The sequence below is a fragment of the Helianthus annuus genome, chromosome 16 (assembly GCF_002127325.2).
Source record: "Helianthus annuus cultivar XRQ/B chromosome 16, HanXRQr2.0-SUNRISE, whole genome shotgun sequence".
Taxonomy (NCBI): Eukaryota; Viridiplantae; Streptophyta; class Magnoliopsida; order Asterales; family Asteraceae; genus Helianthus; species Helianthus annuus.
This window is the reverse complement of record NC_035448.2, coordinates 191,644,880-191,667,997: the sequence shown is the minus strand read 5'-3', so window position 1 is coordinate 191,667,997 and position 23,118 is coordinate 191,644,880. Positions and strand designations below refer to the sequence as shown.

The window sequence follows — 23,118 nt, the reverse complement described above, 5'->3', positions numbered from 1 at the left end:
TTGCGATCCGAAACCCGTCCAGTGCAGAAACCCGTGTCGGCCCAAAACCCGACCCGAACCGACCCCGTTCCGAGCCAAAACCTGCGTCGTGCCGAAACCCGTCTCGGCCCGAAACTCAATTTGAGCTGAACCTGTTCCGATCCAAAACCCGTTTCGTGCCGTAACTCGTCTCGTGTGGATACTTGTGCCGGCTCGAAACCCATTCCGATCCGAAACCTGCCCCGTTTCTTTAAGACATTAACCCACATCGACCCATTTATTTAATGTTGTCGACCCGCTTTGACCCGAAAATTACAAGATGGAATTTCAAGTGACCCATTGTGACCCATTTAGTTAAAATATCTTACCCAAACCAACCCATATAATTTTAAAAGTAACCCAAATTGACCCACTTGGAAGGCTTTGGGTCAAGATTGCCCCCTCTACTCTAGTACATCATCATATAAACCGAACGTTTGTGAATCATTATGCTGGAAGTTTGTTCAGTTTTCTTAATGTTTTGAATACTGGTATGAACCGGCCGCTAATACGAGTCATATCGGATACCGGGCACGACCCGTGTACGTTTAAGACCGGTAAAACGAGAAGACAACTAGTCAACCCGGTTGAACCATTTATAAGCCCTATCTGATAAGGCTTGAAAATCGGTTTTTAAAACATTGGTTTTGTTCATGAACATATGTTCGTTTATGTTTGTTAGTCTACGTTCATTTGTGTTTTTTGTGTTCATGGCGGTTTGTGGCATTGCTTATGTTGGATAAAGGTAATATTTCTAGCTAAATACAAAGCACACGAGAATTATAAACCTAACGACAATAACAATACTACGTAAACAGATGGGACGAGTCAATACAAGATGTTTTAGCAAAAAGTAACAACTTCGTTTGGGCCGAAACGGTTCTCACCAAAATGGGGTCGCCTTCAAATGGTTAGTTCACCGGCTCATCTTCTTTCCCAAAGGACAATCCATATATTGTAACTTTATGAATATGGACTAGCATTCTCGGAGACTCTGTGGGATAACACCTGAAGTGGTGGTGGAGCTTGACCAAAAGTTTCGAAGAGGCGTAAAGTCATGGGATCCATTTTTTTTTCTTATCGTTATGTTTCGGGTCGGGCCAGCTATTCGATTTGGGTCGGGTCAAACAATAATAGTTCCAAATAAAACTAAAAAAAATTCATTCATTCAAAGGACCCGTTCTTACATATAAAAAAAACTAAATATTGTTTAACAAACAAAAGACCAATATATACAATGCTACGAGATAAATGAAACCTGGACGAAGAATTACAACTCAGCCCGACGACCTTTAAAATTTAAAGTGGTAACAAACTTTACTTTGATTAATATATTGTATAAATATTTAGGCAAAATAATTGGAAGGACGATCCTATATAATTTTAAAATTTTCAGACGAAAATCGGAAATTATACACTTCTAACCGATACATTGGAGGGGGCAGGTGCACCCCCGGGCACCTACTAACCTATGCCCCTAACCTGAAGCATAACGCATTTAACCAAAATAAGAGCCGCAACAATAATATTATACAGGTCCACCATTTTAGTAGTTGGTCCCTCGTCAGATAAAGATAAGGAGTGGGATGTAATGATGTTTTATTAAACTTTTTAAATTTAAAGGATGGGTGAGAGATAATGGATGGATGAGTGCTGTTAGGGACAAATAGGGTGAGTGTTGTCTGTGATCGGGGAAAAGGGAAATGCATATATGGGATTGGAGAAAGGGAAATGCATGGGCTAATGGTTCTAAATTTGGAAATGAACTAAGAAGATGGTTCTAAAATGGGTTGGACTCATTTTATTTGAATGAATATCTATATGAACGAAGATAAGAACGTTCATGAACATAATTGTACAAAAAAGACATGTTCATATTCGCTAGTTTATGTAAATAATATAAAACCATTTTTTTGTTCGTTTATTAATAAAACGAACTTCTTCTGCACTCAGTTATTTATTTGTTTAGAGGTACTGTTTAACATATCTATTGTCATAAACTAGTGGACCTAATGTTTATAAGTTTAGGTAACCTTTTAACTAAGCCAGAAAAACAAATTAAGTTATTTCAACTTTACACAACAGAAGATAAATTGTTATTATTATTATTATTATTATTTTTACAATTTTCATTTTTCTAGACTTCTAATTGAAGAAAAAAACGAGGAACTTTACATCTTGACTTTGAGTCTTGAAGATGAACTAAACGCATGTACAAACAAATTGAACTATGATCTTAAGGAACGCGGATGTGATTTCTTAAATTCTAGGCCAAAGGGTTATGTTTTATACTTTGAACGGGTCACAGGTTTGAGTGAGTCGTATTAGAAACTGGTTATTTGAACAGGTTTTGACAAAAAAAAAAAAAAAGGGTACAGAAATGGTCCTTTTAAAAAATAGTCAATTTCGTTTGGTTAGACTTAAAACGTGAAGAATTATCACCATATGGTATAGAGAATTCTCCAATCAGCCTCGAATTGAATTTCAAAGGTGTTATAAAACAGTTTACATCTGACTCTTCTTTCTCTTCGTCCTTTTCTTCTTTCTTTGACTCAGAAGCAACAGAGCTGCGGGTGTAGTGTTGCCATCACCAACCACCTGATGCTATGCGGCTGCAAGCAAACTAACACCATTTCATCTTTATCAGCGTCTAAGAAAACAGACCAGATGAGCATTGACTGATTAAGATACGGATATATCTCAACCACACATCATATCACAACACTCTGCAGAATGCATATTGACAGCATAAAAAACCTCCCTAGTAGAGCTTAGGAAGAGACTCCTAGCATGTCTGAATTTAGAAGGAAAGCACATTCATATATAGTGCCCAACATTTTACCATTAAACAAAACTCAAAAGCACCAAACTAGCTTTGTGAAGTTTAACTACGACAAATATGGGTATAAAGGCCAAAGGTATTCTACAACAATCAAAGGGCAAATGCAACTTCAAATCCAATTCCAAGCATAAAAAAAAACACATTCTAGCAATGTTGGTGAAAAAGTGCGTATATGTCTATACGCAGCGTAGGTAAAGGTAGGGTTTGGTGTGCAAATAGCCATGTTGGTGTGCAAATAGGTAGACCATATATAATAGTGAGAGGGTGTTTGGGATTACGTTTTGAAGTGATTATTTGATTATTGCGTTTGTAAAACATAAATAATCTAAAAAAATGTTTGGATGAAAAAGTGATTATCTGCGTTCAAAACGCAGTTTTGAAGAAACATGTACCTACATGCTTTTTCAAAACGCAGTTTTGAAAACGCAAAATCTATTTTGAAAACGCAACACCAAACACCCCTGAATTGGAAGCTGAAAGATAATATGGGATGATAATATGCAGAAAGAAAAACTTTGCTACTGTTTCAGTAATAAAAGAGGGTACATTAATAAATCTCGATACTAATCCTATTTATATTAAATACAAAAACACATGTGGAGAAAGAATATTCTAATAAACCTCCTTTTATTCAGCAAACAACTTCAGTCACTTGTTCTCCAAGCCCACGTTTCTTTTCTTTCCAACAAACTTGGTAAACACAAGACCATTCTCCATCAAACCGTTGCTAAATAAAAACCCATTTAAACGAACCGTGACCCAATAACGTGCCAACCATGTGACTCGTGAACCGTACACAACCGATTAATCCAACAAAGCCTTTCACTTTATTTCCCCTAGCAAGATAACTTATTATCTGGACAAACTCAGAATCCATACGAAGATGACCAACCGAACAGACGAATTCTAGTATGTCCGGACCATTGTGTAATAACAAAAAGTGGAAGATGGCGCTGACAAGCTTATACTTTTCCAACTGTCTGCAAACATAACTATATGATAAAGTGAACATATCGTCAGTGAGCACAAGTTGGGGCATGCTCCGCCAAGTATGCCGCCATTTCTTTTACATAACGCTCGTTCTCAGTGCATCTCGGATCGGCATACGAGTTAGAATATCTTCAATAATGTTTTGACTTTTGAGGAAGGGTGCTGATAATATACATATACAATTAATAATAAGACCTGGAAACGGGTTGGGTCGGGTCGGGTCATGGGTCAAAACGAGTTCGGGTCAATTAAAAAAAGGGGTTGTTTTGGTTCGGGTCGAAACGGGTTCGGGTCAAAACGGGTTCGGGTCGGATTGCAATTCCATTGTGTTTGCAATTTCTAAAGTTTAGTCAAATGTTCTGGAAGTCACCCAGAATAAAATTCTCAAAGCCTTCCTAGTGTTACTGAAAGAAATAGGATTTGAACCAACAATATTCAGATAGTTCATGGTTATTGTTTTTATAATTTCAAAAATTCGATTATTGGTACCCAAAGAAATTGGAACCAAAGCGGCTATGGTGGAGTTGTAGCATTTTCAAAATAAATAAATAGCCTGGTCTAAAACCAAAACCAAAATGAATGAAAAATAGTTAGAAAAAATTAAATGTTGAGAGTGGGTTTGCGTCGAAACCGTTCGCGTCGAAACCGTTCGCGTCGAAACGGTACGCGTCGAAACCAGTGGCCGACCCAGGAATTTTTCCATGGGGGTGCGAAACATTTTTAAAAATTTTAGGCCCCTAGGTATATAAGTAAAAAAAATTGGATCGTATCGGGTCGGGTCATGTAAAAAAAAGAAATTGCGCCATAACGTCTCTACTCATGGTTTCTATCACAAACAAATTGATGCATAAGTTTATCGCTCCATAACATAATGTTTTAATTTTAATGTTCAACCCTAGAAATCGTGTGTAATCACCCTAAAAATCATCTAAACAACATAATCACCTTAAAAATCATCTAAACAACCATAAACAACATCAAAACACATGAAATTTCAAACCTATTTAAGAATTTTATTACCCTTTGGTGTCGGACGGCGGTGGTTCGCAGCTGCTGATGACGTGCTGTTGTGGTTGCTGTTGTGTTCGATGATCGCTGGTAGGAGACGACCCAAGAGAGGGAGGGCGGGAGGAATCTAAGGGACTATTGGGCTTATTTTAATTATTATAGTTTTAACTTAGGTTGAGTTTGGTTAATGGGCTAGTAATTAGTGGGCTAATTATGTTTAATGAAATCGTAGGTTAAGGTATTGGGTATTTGGGTTAAGTTGGGTAGTATAAGTTTATATAATTTAGGTAGTTTTTTTAATTAGAGTTTACTAAAAAAATTTAAAATATAAATCCAAAACATTTTTTACCTAAGGTGTGTGGACGAAAAAATCCAAGGGGTGCTGACGGGATTTTCAACGGAAAATAGCACTAATTTTTTTTTCCCGGGGGTGCGCCCGCCCACCTTGGGCTACATGTAAGTCCGCCCCTGGTCGAAACGGTTCGATTCGAAACGGTTCGATTCGAAACGGTTCGATTCGAAACGGTACGGGTCGAAACGGTACGCGTCGAAACGGTTTGCGTCGAAACGGTACGGGTCGAAACGGTTGCGTTGAAACAGTTCGATTCGAAACGGTACGGGTCGAAACAGTTCGATTCGAAACGGTACGGGTCGAAACAGTTCGATTCGAAACGGTACGGGTCGAAACGGTTCGCGTCGAAACGGCACGCGTCGAAATTGTTCGTGTCGTGCGGAAACTCGTGTCGGCCCATAACCCGTTGCGATCCGAAACCCGTCCCGTGCAGAAACTCGTGTCGGCCCGAAACCCGACCCCGTTCCGATCCAAAACCTGCGTCGTGCCGAAACCCCTCTCGGCCTGAAACTCAATTTGAACTGAACCCGTTCCGATCCAAAACACGTTTCGTGTCGTAACCCGTATCGTGCGGATATTTGTGCCGGCTCGAAACCCATTTCGATCCAAAGCTTGCCCCGTTTATTTAAGACACTAACCCCCATCGACCCATTTCTTTAATGTCGTCGACCCGCTTTGACCCGAAAATAACAAGATGGAATTTCAAGTGACCCATTGTGACCCATTTAGTTAAAATATCTTACCCAAACCAACCTATATAATTTTAAAAGCAATCCAAACTAACCCACTTAAAAGGATTCGGGTCAAGATTGTCCCCTCTAACAATTATACATTTGAGTTTTAGTTTTCATATTTGAAAAACGGGCCACTATCTAAACCCCTCGAGCGGACCCATTTTGTGATGTGGGCCCTGTTAATAAAATAATGCAATTTAATGCACACAAGTGACTAGGGAGGTACTCTAGTACATCATCATATCGGATACCGGGCACGACCCGGGTAAGTTTAAGACCGGTAGACAAAATCTTTATAATTGATTTCAAAGTTAAAAATATATAAGAATTATATATTTTGGTACACTTTAATAACATAAACCTATTGTACACTTGTATTTAAAAAAAACCTTTTTGAAAAATTGAGTACTTTTGGATTAATTTTTATATTATGGAAATTGAGTACTTTTGGATTAATTTTTATATTATGGATTAACTTTTGCATTAATTTTATCATGAAATCATGTATTTTTGGATTATTTTTTGAGTCGAAATTGCATTTTATGGAATTACAGGCTTAACTAGTCAACCCGGTAGAACCATTTCTAAGCTCAATCCGATAAGGCTTGAAAACCGTTTTTTAAAACATTGGTTTTGTTCATGAACATTCGTTAATCTCCGTTTATGTTTGTTAGTCTACGTTCATTTGTGTGTTGATGTTCATGTTCGTTCATGGCGGTTTGTGGCATTGCTTATGTTGGATAAAGGTAATATTTCTAGCTAAATGACAAAATGCACGAGAATCATAAACCTGACGCCAATAAACATACTACGTAAAAAGATGGGATGAGTCAAAACAATATGTTTTAGCAAAATGTAACAACTTGGTTTAGGCCGAAACGGTTCTCACCAAAATGGGGTCGCCTTCAAATGGTTAGTTCACCGGCTCAACTGCTTTCGCAAAGGACAATCCATATATTGTAACTTTACGAATATGGACTAGCATGTTCGGGGACTCTGTGGGATAACACCTGAAGCATAACGCATTTAACCAAAATAAGAGCCGCAACAATAATATTATACAGGTCCACTATTTTAGTAGTTGGTCCCTCGTCAGATAAAGATAGGGAGTAGGATGTAATGATGTTTTATTAAAATTTTTTAAATTTTAATGGTGGGTGAGAGATGATGAATGGATGAGTGCTATTAGGGACAAAGAGGGCGAGTGTTTGTGATCGGGGAAAAGGGAAGTGCATTGATGGGATTGGGGAAAGGGAAATGCATGGGCTAATGGTTCTAAATTTGGAAATGAACTAAGAAGATGGTTCTAAAATGGGTTGGACTCAAATTTTATTTGAATGAATATCTAAATGAACGAAGATAAGAACGTTCACAAACATAATTGTACAAAAAAGACATGTTAATATTCGCTAGTTTATGTAAATAATATAAAACCATTTTTTTGTTCGTTTATTAATAAAACAAACTTCTTTTACATTCAATTATCTATTTATTGTTTAACATATCTAATGTCATAAACTAGTGGACTTAATGTTTATAAGTTTAGGTAACCTTTTAACTAAGCCAGAAAATCAAATTAAGTTATTTGAACATAAATTGTTATTTTTTTTTACAATTTTATTTTAATCAATATGTTTACCTTTCTTCTTTCTAGACTTCTAATTGAAGAAAAAAATGATTCTAGACTTCAAATTGAAGAAAAAAAACGAGGAAATTTACATATTCACTTTGAAGCCTTGAAGATGAACTAAACGCAAGTGCAAATAAAGTGAACTACGATCTTGAGGAACGCCGGATGTGATTTCTTAAATTCTAGGCCAAAGGGTGATGTTTAATACTTTGAACGGGTGACAGGTACGAATGAATCATCTTAGAAAATAGTTATTATTATTATTTTTTTTTTTTGAATAGCCAACGGAACTTTTTATTAACTCAAAACCAGTACAAAACAAAAAAGGAAACACCCAGCCAGAAGCTGGATTATACAAAAGAAAAGCTTAAACATAAACAAATTACCAAACTACATTAAAATCCCACCATTCTTGACGTGTAATCGAAGTATACTTTGATCTCGCCTTTAAACTTTTATACGAAGCTTCTTTAATCTCCTCCGTTATTAATTGTACCGGACCGTGTTTGTAGCTTGTGAGTAGAAAGCAAATCCTTCATCTTAAAAGCGTATATGGGGGAGAGATGGCATCAAATACTGATAATACTCCACCGTTTGAGAGAAATGGCACGTGATAAAAATATGTTCCACTAATTCTTGGATGTCCCAAGATAGACGGCACATGGGATTTTGGACGTGGATATTCCTCCTAAGAAGAGCATCCATAGTAGGTAGTCTCCGAAGCTCCGTGCGCCATGTAACAAATCTCACCTTTGCTGGGACCCAACTGTTGGAAGGGAACTGAATCTGAGCAGAAAGGCTGCTAAACTCATTAAGCGGCTCCTTTAAACTTCCCACGGAGAACAAACCGTCATTTGCTTTAGTCCAAACCCTAGAAATCTCATATCTCAATCATCAAAATCAAAATGTCACACAACATTCCCTTCGAAGTCCAAGAGATAATCATGAACAAGCTTCCGGTGGAACCGTTGATTCGATTCCGAACAGTCTGCAAAGCATGGAAGTCCCTCATCGACAGTTCCGATTTCATTCGAAATCATATCACCCAACAGAATTAGCAACATCTGCTCGTAAGGTATCACGACCCTCCTCATCGCGAGCTAAAATATGTTTCAATTGCTGACAATGATACTGCTACTTTCCCCCATCATAAGGTTCCTGTTACTATTCCCCAATTGGTAGTTGATATGGATAAACATTATACAAGAATTGACAGCTCTCACGGCTTATTGTGTTTGTTCGGTATCGAAAATAAAGCGATTATTTGGAATCCTTCTATTAGGAAAGCGGTTGATGTTGTTCTGCCTCGGATGGTTGGTGATGGGTTACATGTAAATGTGTTAGGGTTTGGGGTTTGTCCGGAGACTATAGATCCGAAGATCATTAAAATTAGGATTAATATGGAAGATGTGGTCCCGTGGCAGGTTGAGGTGTTTACGCTAAGCACGAGGGTTTTTAAGAAGTGCGTATAGCAGCAATGTACCGAGTAAGTGTTTTAAGTTTGGTGGGGAACAGGTGGTTGTAGGTGGAGTTGTTTATTTTCTTGTTAGTGGTAGGGTTGATGGTAATTTGATTGTTTCATTTGATCTTACAAGTGAAGAGTTTGGAGAAGTGAAGCTTCCGGATAGCCTAGTTTATACTCGTTGTAGAAAATAGTTATTTGAACGGGTTTTGACAACAAAAAATGGGCACAGAAAGAAATGATCCGTTTAAAAATGGTCAACAAAAAATGGGCAAATGCAACTTCAAATCCAATTCCAAGCATAAAAAAACACATTCTAGCAATTTTAGAACCACATCGAAGCTCAAACAACTCAAAATACGAACCATTCAAAAACAGATCACCAGGAGTAAAAAAAGAACACCATTCAAAAGATCGGAAATTTGCACATAGAGATGTAGCAAATGGAGGAGGCTCACAAGCCTACTAATATCTATATAACTAACATTACAAACGTGTTAAAACAGACCACAAGGAGTAAACGGGTACACTTTATCGGGTAATTGGGTCGGGTAAACGGGTATATAACTAAATCCCAAACCCGTCCCAAACCCGCGAAAAAAATAACAACTATTCCCAAACCCCATTAACCGACCCCAAACCCGTCCCAAATGTGTTGGGCTTCGGGTTTACCAATCGGGTTCGGGTTTGATTGCCATCCCTACCCCAAATAAATCTCAAACAAGCCCTAGCCTTTGATTCCCCAAATTGAACAGAAACATGCAAGTTTAATCGGAATTGTGTTAGGGCTTTTGTTCGACGGATGTAAACGAATAAAATCGTGTAAAGAACTTACCTAATTGAGCTCGGTATGAACGATGAACGACTTGGCCAGAGTTTAACTTTTCCGGCAAGAGAGAGAGAGAGAATGGGTACTTGGCCGGAGATGCCTGATTTTCCGGCGAGAGAGGATGTTGTTGGTGATGGGTATATGGCTGGATGTTGGTGAAAGCCCTAACTTTTTGTCCTTTTGTGAGCGTCTCCGTCGTCCCACACACGACGTTCTCGACGACGTCGGGCCTGGCGAAATGGTGTTGACAGCGGTGTCGGGCCAAGATGGGGTGGGCAGTGGCGAAGCTTGAAAATTTCCAATGGGGGGTTGGAAGTCACCAAACCTAAAAATTCTAAATAAGTAATTTTTTTTTATAATAGGAGGTCGAAAACGTATATACCTAAAAAATTCTATACAAAACGTACATACATAACACTACTGAGCGAAAAGTTCGGGGGGTCGAACCCCCCCTCCCGGCCCCTTGAAAGTTACGCCATTGGGGGCAGGGACGGTCCCCATACCGTCTAGCCTAATGTTTATAAGTTTAGATAACCTTTTAATTAATCCTAAACGACCACTTCAAGACCCTTTTGAACTAGTTTTATTTTATAATTAAAGAAACATTTAAAAGCGATCAAAAATCTAAACCTTACTAATATCTATATAACTAACAATACAAACGTGTTAAAAAACAGATCACCAGGAGTAAAAAAAAGGAACATGCAACATGAGAATTTACACATGGGAAATTAATAATCCATAAAAGCATTCTGTGAATCCTAACCAAGGAAATTAATAGCTTCATGGGCCTACTTGTACTTGTCTTTCTGGGCATTTTCCAGGCCCCCCTTTTTAAAATAGGAATAGCTCTGGGGGGTCGAGCCCTCGCCTATACTTTAGGCAAATTAGGCCTACCGATGGGGCTTACCTTGGCCATAGGGGTTTTTACGAAGGGCCTCATTACAGAAGCCGGAGTCTCAGAAGTACTAGCGGGTCCTCTTCGCATGATGCCCGCAGGGTCGGATTCGGTGGGTAACTCTGGCGGTTGGGAAAATACAGCCTTTGTAAAGATGTTTATGGGCTCACAATGATTAATTTAGCAGAAGGTGATGCCCGCGGAAATGGGAGTAGTAGCATTTCTTTAAGCATCTTCCGCTCTTCATCAGCAGAAACATTGCTATTCAGTCTAATTCGTACTTCCTCCAGCTCAGGTGACTTGGCGATGATTAGTTTCACAAATTCCATCTCAAGAGGCAAGTTACTATAGTTATGTATCTCCAACATCTCAAGATGATCCAAGTTCAAATCTGGGTAGCCTTCTGGATCAAGAAAGTTGGCTGGAGTTTGTTGAACAGGCGATTTGTCATTATTATCCATCTAATTAGAAAATAGGTTAAAAACGTCAATAAAAATATAAAGAACCACTGCCATAATAAATAATATTAAAACTATTTACCAGAAAAACGATTCTCCCCAACACAGGGGAGCTCCTGATGATACAAAGGGCAGAAGAAATCTCGTTTTGTTCCACCAAACACACATGCAAAAACAGATAACTGAGATGGACTAGTGAAGCTGGAAGCTTATGTGGCATGCCACCTGCACACAAGTACTTTGACCAAATACGAAAGTCAGATTTAGCAAACGCCATAATCTTACATCAGATGTAATCTTTAACTTAAACAATACCTTCATATAATGCTTTGTGATACCAAAACCCTCAAGCAAAGGAACACATTGAAAAAGATCAACTAATGTAAAATTGTTTCCTCCAGCTGGTACAGACTCAATGCCTTTTCCTACTTCTATCTGCATTTAAAATAACATCATCATCAACTGAAGAAGCTTTAATCCATAAATGGTTATATAGAACTAACCAAAATGAAAGACTGAAGCAGCGGGCACTTGGAAATGAAATGTTGAAGCACTTGAGCAGAAACCTCAACATTCTGAAAATTCATGACCGTCAATGAACTAACCCCGTTAAACGTCAATGGGGGTTCCAAAGTACAATTTTCAAGATGTACATGTTCTAATCCTTGCAATGCAAAGAAAGAAACCGGTAACTTGTTGGATCTATTATCACTAATAAAGATAAATTCTTTCACTGTATTTCCCCTTGCAAGAACACTTAATATCTGGGCAAACTCAGACTCCATATGAAGTTCGCCAACCGAACATCTAAACTCTACTATTGTCGGACCGTTGTGGAATAATAAAACATGGAAGATAGCACTGATAAGCTTATACTTGTTCAACTGTATGCGAAGATGATTAACCATATTGTCTGTAAATACAAGTTTAGGCATGCCCCGCCAAGTATGCCGCCATTTCTTTGACAAAACACTCGTTCTCAGTGCTTCTTGGAGGGGTATACGAGTTAGAATATCCTCAATAATGTTTTGGGGAAGGGTGCTGATGAAATCCGATTTTAGTTTTCGAGTTCTTGTTGGGGGGTGATGCTCCATATTATAATAGTGCTGCTGCATGGTAGAATGCAAAAACACAATCAAACTCCTTAATCCTAAATTCCTTATTCGACAACAAATAGTCAGGGGTTGACAAAACACACACTAGAATCAGATTCAGGGTTAAAAAGGAATGACATGGGGGGCCTCCGAACAATAACACAAATTTACTAAAATCAAATATATATCAAATTCTTAAACTGGACTGAACTGATCTTCATATAGCACTATTGATCATGAAAAGAACTAGAAAGCTGTACAGCAGTTGGTTGTTAAAAAAAAAACTGAATACGAGTCACCTCTGGCAAAGAAAATCAGCAGAAGACGAAACACAAATGAAGCAATGAAGATACTCAGATAGTAAGAGCTTGAACCGGTGGCCGGTTAATCCATGAAACGTTGCATATGGAGCCATGGAGAGAATATCAATCCACAATCTTTGGAATTTGGAAATTGTTAGAAAACCAGATATACAACCAATAACTGTTTTCAGCAGTTCTCCAATAACTAAGTTTTACAAGTTGATTTCAAGCACTACTTGAGTAGGAGGTAGGCACCCATTAGGCCATTTTCATGGCCCAAAATAGAAATGGGTCACTTGGGCTGCACTTACTAATTAAGTTTGGGTTGTTATTAACGGGCCTACGAATTAATTTCGGAAATGATATCTTTGATTCAGTTCAGGGGAGCGTCTGATGATACAAAGGGCAGAAGAAATCACGCTTTGTTCCACCAAACACACATGCAAAAACAGATTTTTGAGATGGACAAGTGAAGTGGGAAGCTTATGTGGCATGCCAGTTGCACACAAGTACTTTTACCAAATACCAGTGCATCTCGGATTGGCATACGAGTAAGAATATATTCAATAATGTTTAGAAGAAGGGTGCTAATGATATCAGAATTTAGGGTTTGAGTTGTTGTTGGGTTTTGATACTCCATATGATAATGCTGCTGCTGCAAGGTAGAATGCAATTCCCCAATCAGATTTAGGGCAAACGATTGAAAATTGGGGGCTTCGAGTAATAATAAAAACTTAATCAAATCAAACTATTTCGAAGTGGATATACATATACAATTATACATTTATCAAATTCTTGAAGCGAATTGATCTTTAAAACACTATTCATGCCAAGGAAGAGTTATAGAATTAAATTCATCAGCAAGAAATAAACTGAGTACGAATTAAATACCTCTTGTCGTCTAGGGTTTAAGCAAGCGATTTGTTGAATTCGCGGGGGCCTTGTACTGTACTCCCTCACTCAATCGTCTTCTAAGATTTGGGGCTTCATCGCCGCTTCGTTTTCCCAACTGAACCCACTGTCGTTGCGTTTGTATTACCATTTTACATTTTGAGTTTTAGTTTTCATATTTCGAAAATGGGCCACTATCTAGCAAAAAGCAATAATTTGGTTTGGGCCGAAACGGTTCTAACCTAAATGGGGTCGTCTTCAAATGGTAAGTGTCGAATCCCCTAACTAAGTTAGAGCTAAATAACATAAGTTGTAAGAGTTTGTAAATATCGAATACGTTTTCTGTAATTACTGAAAACAAAGTACACAGTTTGCAATAAGTGACATAAATAAATGACGATTTTTGTAATTTATTCTAAAGAAAATAAAAAAAAAACATAAAAGGAAATGTAAGTTTTGTGGCAAAAGGGAACCCAACAAAGGATGATTCGTCGACAGAAAAAGATGACGAGGAAGAAGAGGATGAGCATTATGAGTATGACGAAGGAACTGACACCGGTACTGATGGGCAATTAGATGAGAGCAAAGATAACGGTAGCGAGATATTTTTAAACACTGATAGATGCACCTTTTTTTTCCGTTGGTTATTTTTTCCTTTTTTCTTACTAAATGTTTATTGAAGCTTTTTATCATTGTTTTGTGATTGTTTAATGCGACATAATATTAGATATTATAACTTACGGTTATTGTTTTTTTATATTCCATACACCGACAGACATGCATAACATTTTCATTTGTTCAAAGGTATGACTTGTATAATTTTACACAATACACAAACGTCGAAACACAATTGTCTCGACTTTGAAACATAAGACTTTGTGATTCTGTTAACGCATACGTGCGTAGAGGTGTACAAAAAACTGGTTTTAGAACCGAAACCGGAAAAAAAAACCGAAACCGTTTTTTTTTAACCGGTTTTTTCATAACCGGTTTTTTTTAACCGCCGGTTTTTATACCGGTTACTATTCTTGACTTCAAAAACCGGTTATTAACCGAACCGGTTAGTAAAAAACTGGTTAAAACCGGTAAAAAACCAGTTTTTTGGGGAAAAACCGGTTATACCGGTTATTGTTTTGGACCTCAAAAACCGGTTAGTAACCGGAACTGGTTATAAAAAAAACCGGTTTTTATTTTGGGTGAAAAAACCGAAACCGGTTAATAACCGAAACCGGTTTTTAAAAAAAACCGATTTGTACACCTCTATTCGTGCGTACTTATTCATGTATGAAACTGCACACATGTGTATGTATTATGTATAAATCCGTACACAAGTGTACTTAGTTGAATAATGTGTTTTAGATACTATACATAACAGTACACAAGGGAAGGTTCATTGGGGAACACTTAAAAATTGGGGAACAGCGGGGAACCGGCTCAAACGAACTCCGATTGGACTCATTCCAGCGGCGTTGGAACCGGCTCGTCGAACCCTAACTAAGATCTTTCAACCCTAAACCCTAAATCCTAACTCCTAAACTCTAAACCCTAAAGCTAAAAAATAAGGCTAAAACCTAAGATAAACCGTACAATCTAAACAATAAACCCTAAAAACTAAACCCTAAAGGCTAAACCCTAAGCTAAACCCTAAAGCTAAACCCTAAACCCTAAAGCTAAACCCTAAACACTAAATCTATACCCTAAAGCTAAACCCTAAAGCTAAACCCTAAAGAAAAACCCTAAAAGCCAAACCCTAATATATTTAGGGTTTAGGGGTTATGATTTAGGGTTCAGGGTTAAAAGATCCTAGTTAGGGTTCGACGAGCCGGTTCCAACGCAACTGAAATGAGTCCAATCGGAGTTCGTTTGAGTCGGTTCCCCGCTGTTCCTCATTTTTTAAGTGTTCCCCAATGAACCTCACACACAGTACACATGTATAAAAAACAAGGAACTACGATTTTGAATAAAAAAACAAGGAACTTTACAACTTGACTTTGAAGCCTTGAAGATAAACTAAAGGGATGTGGAAACAAGGAACTTCGATCTCGAGGAATGGGGATGTGAATCCTAGGCCGAAGGGTTATGTTTTTTTTTCTTTGAACAAATGACAGGTAAGAAGGAGTCGTTTTAGAAAATAGTTATTTGAAAAGGTTTAGACAAAAAATGGGTACAGGTTGAAACAGGCCGTTTAAAAAATAATCAATTTTGTTTGGTTAGAATATGTTTCAAAGTATTCAAAATAAGAAAATAATTAACTTGATTTTGCAAAACCTTGTGACATTCAGAAGGGTAAAAACATGTTTCCATTCGGTACAAATAGGTGCTAGATAGAAGAAGGTCAAAATAAAACAGTTGTCTATTACTTCTTACAAACTAATTGTTCATAGATAACACAAAATGGCATTATCAAAACACAAACAAAATAGTCCTTAAAAGCATTCAAAATGAGAAAATTAACTAGCATCATCATCAAACGAACTAAGGAAATTAACTAGCGTCATTAAAATAACCGCCTTCATTAAGAAGTTTCTGGGCGTACAATGGTTAACTTTGCAGAAGGTGATGCCCGCGGAATTGGGTTTGAAACCAACTCTCTAAGCATCTTCACTTCTTCATCAACGGAAACATTGTCGTTAAGCAAAATTCGAACTTTCTTTAGCACAGGTGATTTGGCCATAATGAGCCTCACAAATTCCATCTCAAGAGGTAAGTTACTAAAGTTATTTATCCAAAACGTCTCAAGATGATCCAACTTCATATCTGGGTAGCCTTCCAGATCAAGAAAGTTGGTGGCAGTTTGTTGAACAGGCAGTTTTTCATTATCATACATCTAAGTAGGAAGCATGTTAAAATGTAAATGTAAGTATAACGACCACTACCGTTAAAATAATAAAACTATTTACCAGAAATTTCATAGTCTCCAACACAGGGGAGCTCCTGATGATACAAAGGGCAGAAGAAATCTCATTTTGTTCCACCAAACACACATTCAAAAACAGATAATTGAGATGGACAAGTGAAGTTGAAAGCTTATATGGCATGCCACCTGCACACAAGTACTTTGACCAAAGACGAAAGTCAGATTTAGCAAACGCCATAATCTTACATCAGATGTAATCTTTAACTTAAACAATACCTTCATATAATGCTTTGTGATAGCAAAAGTATTAAGCAAAGGAACACATTGAAAAAGATCAACAAATGTAAAATTGTTTCCTTCTGGTACAGACTCAATGCCTTTTTCTAGTTCTACCTGCATTAAAACATCTTTAATATAACATCATCAACTGAAGAAGCTTTAATCCATAAATGGTTATATAGAACTAACCAAAACGAAATAATGAAGCAACGAGCACTTGGAAATGAAACGTTGAAGCACTTGAGCAGAAACCTCAACATTCCGAAAAGTCATTCTTGTCAACGAACTAGCCCCGTTAAACGTCAATGGTGGTTCCAAAGTACAAGTATCAAGATGTACAACTTCTAATCCTTGCAATGCAAAGAAAGAAACCGGTAACTTGAAGGATCTATTATCACTAATAAAGATAATTTTTTTCACTGTATTTCCCCTTGCAAGATAGCTTATTATTTGGGCAAACTCAGACTCCATATGAAGACGAACAACCGAACAGTCGAACTCTAGTGTCTCCGGACCATTGTGGAATAATAAAACATGTAAGATGGCATTGACAAGCTTATACTTTTTCAACTGTCTGGAAAGATGATTAGATGCAACCAAATCGTCTGTAAATACAAGTTTAGGCATACCCCGCCAAGTATACCGCCATTTCATTGACAAAACACTCGTTCTCAGTGCACTTCGGAGTGGCATACGAGTTAGAATATCTTCAATAATGTTTTGAGGAAGGGTGCTGATGATATCCGAATTCAGGCTTCGAGTTCTTGTTGGGTTTTGATACTCCATAATAGTGCTGAAAAGTAGAATACAAACAAAAAATCAATCAAACACCTAAATCTCCACAAAGCATTTCTATAGTAGTTACTCTAACCAATTACCTCTGGTAAAGAAAATCAGCAGAACACGAAACACAAATGAAGCGATGAAGAAACTTAGATAGTAAGCGCTTGAAGCGGTGGCCGGTTAATCCACGACGACGACATTCGTCGGTTGAAAAAAGCAAGAGGAGATTATTACAGGAGCGGACAGTCGACAGAAGGGCTTTATAGATAGATGATGTATTGAGCAATGAAACGTTGCATATGGTGCCATGGAGAGAATTTCAATCGACATGCTTTGGAATTTGGAAAATCATTATTACCTCCACTGTGTATATTTAATTAATTAGGGTTTATGGTGTCGAGTCGGTAAAGGTGGTCGACACCGATCGGTGACCACCGCCACATTTGTTTACCGTTCCAACATTACCGATTTTGGGGGAGAAATCGGTGAAGGTTCACCGACTCGGTGAAGGGAGGGAAGGGGAGAGAGAGGGTTGTGTGGTGGGGTCCATGCTTTCTCAACCAATCACATATTTTTTCTTTTTTTTTTTAAATAGTTAACCAAATCCCATTAGGTAAACCATCGCAACGTTTTTTAGCATTAGGTAAACAATTGACATGACGCTATATGATTAGGTGATTTGGTAGTTTACCTATTCAAGGTGTCTAACCACTCCCTACACCCTTAGGTAGCGTTTGGTATGCAGGATTGAGAGGTGAAATGGAATGGACCATTGTGAGGGAATGAAGAAAAGAGTGTTTCATTGGTCGATAGAATGGAATCGTTCATTATAAAATACATTTCATTTCCTCAAAATCATTTCATCCGTCCCCCCATGTTTTTTTCCATTCCATTCCATCTTCACACTTTATTAACAACACCACACCACAACCCACCACCATTGCTATCACACACACCACCACCACCACCATCATCCGCCGCCGTCACCCACCCCCACCCCCGCGCCACCCGCCACCACCTACCGCCGCCACCCGCCACCTCCGTCCTCGCCACCGTGCGTCGCCACCACCCACCTTCGATCATCGCCGCCACTATTGCCGCTGCCACCTCCGATCACCGCCACCACCCAACCCCCCCCCCCCCCCCCCCCCGCTATCAACCGCCACCACCCACCGCCACCTCCGACCACCGACGTCGCTGCTACCACCTCCGACCACCCCTGCCACCACCATCGCCACTGCCGCCACCTACATGCACTGTCATCCACCACCACCGTTGTCACCATCTGCCGTCGTCTCCACCCATCACCACCGTGCCGCTACAACTGACACCTAGCACCACGCCCCATCATCGCCCATCACTGACCACCGCCATCTGATTTTATTCATTTGTCTTTTTTCACGTACCAAACAACAAAAAGTAATTGTTCATTCCATTCACACATGGTAACCAAACAAGACATGGAATGTTAGTGATCAATTCCATTACCTCATCCATTCCATTACCTCGTCTATTCCATTCCATTACCACATACCAAAAAGACCCTTATGCTTTGGATTTGGAAAATGATTATTACCTCCATACTGCGTATTTAATTTTTTTTTATGAACGAAGATAAAAGAATGTTTATGAACATAAATGTATAAACAAGACCTATGTTCATATTCGCTAGTTTAAGTAAATAATATAAAACCTTTTTTGTGTTCGGTCATTAATTAAACGAACTTCTTCTACACTCAATTATCTATTTGTTTAGAGGTATTGTTTAACATATCTAATATCATTTAACTAGTGTAGCTAATGTTTATAAGTTTAGTTAACCTTTTACCTAAGCCAGAAAAACAATTTAAGTTATTTGAACTTTACACAACATAAGATAACTTTTTTTACAATTTTATTTTAATCAATCTATTTACCTATATTGAAGAAAAAAACGAGGAACTTTACATCTTGACTTTGAAGTCTTGAAGATGAACTAAATGGCCGGATGTACAAACAAAGAACTACGATCTCAAAGAATGGAGAGTGATTTTTTATAAGGTTGGCCGAAGGATTATGTTTTTTTTTTTTTTTTTACTTTGAACGGGTGACGCATAAGAACGATTCGTTTTAGAAAATGGGTGACAAAACGCTTACCGGTTGAAACAGACTGTTTAAAAATAGTCAATTTGGTTAGGTTAGAGCTTGTTTTAAAGAATTGTCACCGTATCGTATAGAAAATTCGGGTGTGAGCCGCTAATTGAATTTCAAAGATGTTAGAAAAGAGCTTACACCATCGGACTCTTCTCTCTTCGTCCTTTTCTTCTTTCTTTAAGTCATAAGCATCCGAGCTACGGGTGTGCAGTGTTGCCACCACCCCCTGCTGCTATGCGGCTGCAAGAAAACCAACACCATTTTCAACTTTACCACCGTCTAAAAAACAGACCAGACGAGTATTGATGGATTACGCTTTGTATATATCTCAACCACACATCAGATCACAACACTCTACAGAATGCATATTGACAGCATCAAAAACCTTTCCAGTAGAGCTTAGGATTTTGTACTGCCGCGAGGAGACTCCTAGCATGCCTGAATTTGGTTTAAAAGCATGTAATCCCATATAGTGACCAACATTTTACCATTATAAAAACTTTTCCAAGCACCAAACTAGCTTTATGAAGTTTAACTAAAATAAATTTGTGTATAAATTGCAAGATCTTATGAATTAACCACTTCATCCAAATAAAAGCCTTTATATAGCAGTTTATGGGCGATCAATGATTAATTTAGCATTAGGAGAAGCCCGCGGAAACGAGAATAGCAGCATTTCTCTAAGCATCTTCAGTTCTTCATCAACAGAAACATTGACATTAAGCTTAATTCGTACTTCCTCTAGCTCAGGTGACTTAGCCATGATAAGTTTCACAAATTCCATCTCAAGAGGTAACTTACTAAAGTTTTCTATCTTCAATGTCTCGAGATAACCCAAGTTCATATCTGGGTACTCTTCTGGATCAAGGAAGTTGGTGGGAGTTTGTTGAACAGGCAACTTGTCATTATCAAACATCTAATTATAAAACATGTTAAAAAGTCAATAAAAGTACAACGAACCACTACCATAAATAATATTAAAACTATTTACCAGAAAATCAATTTTCTCTAACAACGGGGAGCTCATTATCATACAAAGCACTGCATATGTTCATTTGTGTGTTGATGTTCATGTTCGTTCATGGCGGTTTGTGGCATTGCTTATGTTGGATAAAGGTAATATTTCTAGCTAAATGACAAAATGCACGAGAATCATAAACCTGACGCCAATAAACATACTACGTAAAAAGATGGGATGAGTCAAAACAATATGTTTTAGCAAAATGTAACAACTTGGTTTAGGCCGAAACGGTTCTCACCAAAATGGGGTCGCCTTCAAATGGTTAGTTCACCGGCTCAACTGCTTTCGCAAAGGACAATCCATATATTGTAACTTTACGAATATGGACTAGCATGTTCGGGGACTCTGTGGGATAACACCTGAAGCATAACGCATTTAACCAAAATAAGAGCCGCAACAATAATATTATACAGGTCCACTATTTTAGTAGTTGGTCCCTCGTCAGATAAAGATAGGGAGTAGGATGTAATGATGTTTTATTAAAATTTTTTAAATTTTAATGGTGGGTGAGAGATGATGAATGGATGAGTGCTATTAGGGACAAAGAGGGCGAGTGTTTGTGATCGGGGAAAAGGGAAGTGCATTGATGGGATTGGGGAAAGGGAAATGCATGGGCTAATGGTTCTAAATTTGGAAATGAACTAAGAAGATGGTTCTAAAATGGGTTGGACTCAAATTTTATTTGAATGAATATCTAAATGAACGAAGATAAGAACGTTCACAAACATAATTGTACAAAAAAGACATGTTAATATTCGCTAGTTTATGTAAATAATATAAAACCATTTTTTTGTTCGTTTATTAATAAAACAAACTTCTTTTACATTCAATTATCTATTTATTGTTTAACATATCTAATGTCATAAACTAGTGGACTTAATGTTTATAAGTTTAGGTAACCTTTTAACTAAGCCAGAAAATCAAATTAAGTTATTTGAACATAAATTGTTATTTTTTTTTACAATTTTATTTTAATCAATATGTTTACCTTTCTTCTTTCTAGACTTCTAATTGAAGAAAAAAATGATTCTAGACTTCAAATTGAAGAAAAAAAACGAGGAAATTTACATATTCACTTTGAAGCCTTGAAGATGAACTAAACGCAAGTGCAAATAAAGTGAACTACGATCTTGAGGAACGCCGGATGTGATTTCTTAAATTCTAGGCCAAAGGGTGATGTTTAATACTTTGAACGGGTGACAGGTACGAATGAATCATCTTAGAAAATAGTTATTATTATTATTTTTTTTTTTTGAATAGCCAACGGAACTTTTTATTAACTCAAAACCAGTACAAAACAAAAAAGGAAACACCCAGCCAGAAGCTGGATTATACAAAAGAAAAGCTTAAACATAAACAAATTACCAAACTACATTAAAATCCCACCATTCTTGACGTGTAATCGAAGTATACTTTGATCTCGCCTTTAAACTTTTATACGAAGCTTCTTTAATCTCCTCCGTTATTAATTGTACCGGACCGTGTTTGTAGCTTGTGAGTAGAAAGCAAATCCTTCATCTTAAAAGCGTATATGGGGGAGAGATGGCATCAAATACTGATAATACTCCACCGTTTGAGAGAAATGGCACGTGATAAAAATATGTTCCACTAATTCTTGGATGTCCCAAGATAGACGGCACATGGGATTTTGGACGTGGATATTCCTCCTAAGAAGAGCATCCATAGTAGGTAGTCTCCGAAGCTCCGTGCGCCATGTAACAAATCTCACCTTTGCTGGGACCCAACTGTTGGAAGGGAACTGAATCTGAGCAGAAAGGCTGCTAAACTCATTAAGCGGCTCCTTTAAACTTCCCACGGAGAACAAACCGTCATTTGCTTTAGTCCAAACCCTAGAAATCTCATATCTCAATCATCAAAATCAAAATGTCACACAACATTCCCTTCGAAGTCCAAGAGATAATCATGAACAAGCTTCCGGTGGAACCGTTGATTCGATTCCGAACAGTCTGCAAAGCATGGAAGTCCCTCATCGACAGTTCCGATTTCATTCGAAATCATATCACCCAACAGAATTAGCAACATCTGCTCGTAAGGTATCACGACCCTCCTCATCGCGAGCTAAAATATGTTTCAATTGCTGACAATGATACTGCTACTTTCCCCCATCATAAGGTTCCTGTTACTATTCCCCAATTGGTAGTTGATATGGATAAACATTATACAAGAATTGACAGCTCTCACGGCTTATTGTGTTTGTTCGGTATCGAAAATAAAGCGATTATTTGGAATCCTTCTATTAGGAAAGCGGTTGATGTTGTTCTGCCTCGGATGGTTGGTGATGGGTTACATGTAAATGTGTTAGGGTTTGGGGTTTGTCCGGAGACTATAGATCCGAAGATCATTAAAATTAGGATTAATATGGAAGATGTGGTCCCGTGGCAGGTTGAGGTGTTTACGCTAAGCACGAGGGTTTTTAAGAAGTGCGTATAGCAGCAATGTACCGAGTAAGTGTTTTAAGTTTGGTGGGGAACAGGTGGTTGTAGGTGGAGTTGTTTATTTTCTTGTTAGTGGTAGGG

The 23,118-nt window shown here is 37.9% G+C and overlaps 2 protein-coding genes across 8 annotated transcripts; both read right to left on the bottom strand.

Annotated features, from left to right (window-relative positions):
* Positions 1–9,473: 9,473 nt before the first annotated feature.
* LOC118479235 (F-box/FBD/LRR-repeat protein At1g13570-like) lies at positions 9,474–13,665 on the bottom strand. 7 transcript variants are annotated; one of them, XR_004883291.1, is made up of 6 exons: positions 13,509–13,657; positions 11,725–12,330; positions 11,537–11,656; positions 11,304–11,459; positions 10,776–11,224; positions 9,474–10,190 (listed from the first exon to the last, which is right to left on the bottom strand). XR_004883291.1 is itself a non-coding variant. In XM_035985022.1 (6 exons), the coding sequence occupies exons 3-6, from the start codon at positions 12,313–12,315 to the stop codon at positions 10,922–10,924; spliced, it is 1,170 nt and encodes a 389-aa protein (XP_035840915.1). In that variant the 5' UTR covers positions 12,316–12,330; positions 12,615–13,272; positions 13,509–13,642; the 3' UTR covers positions 10,491–10,921. The 7 variants fall into 7 exon arrangements, 5 of the variants coding, with proteins under 5 accessions (XP_022015259.1, XP_035840916.1, XP_035840917.1 ...); XR_004883290.1 differs by having other exon boundaries at positions 11,725–13,272; positions 13,509–13,642; XM_035985022.1 differs by lacking the exon at positions 9,474–10,190 and adding an exon at positions 12,615–13,272 and having other exon boundaries at positions 10,491–11,224; positions 13,509–13,642.
* Positions 13,666–15,765: 2,100 nt separating this feature from the next.
* LOC110914961 (F-box/FBD/LRR-repeat protein At1g13570) lies at positions 15,766–18,365 on the bottom strand. Its single transcript, XM_022159568.2, has 5 exons — positions 17,523–18,365; positions 16,834–17,437; positions 16,642–16,758; positions 16,409–16,564; positions 15,766–16,335 (listed from the first exon to the last, which is right to left on the bottom strand). Exons 2-5 carry the CDS (start codon positions 17,428–17,430, stop codon positions 16,024–16,026), a joined length of 1,182 nt encoding a protein of 393 aa, XP_022015260.1. The 5' UTR covers positions 17,431–17,437; positions 17,523–18,365; the 3' UTR covers positions 15,766–16,023.
* Positions 18,366–23,118: the final 4,753 nt, after the last annotated feature.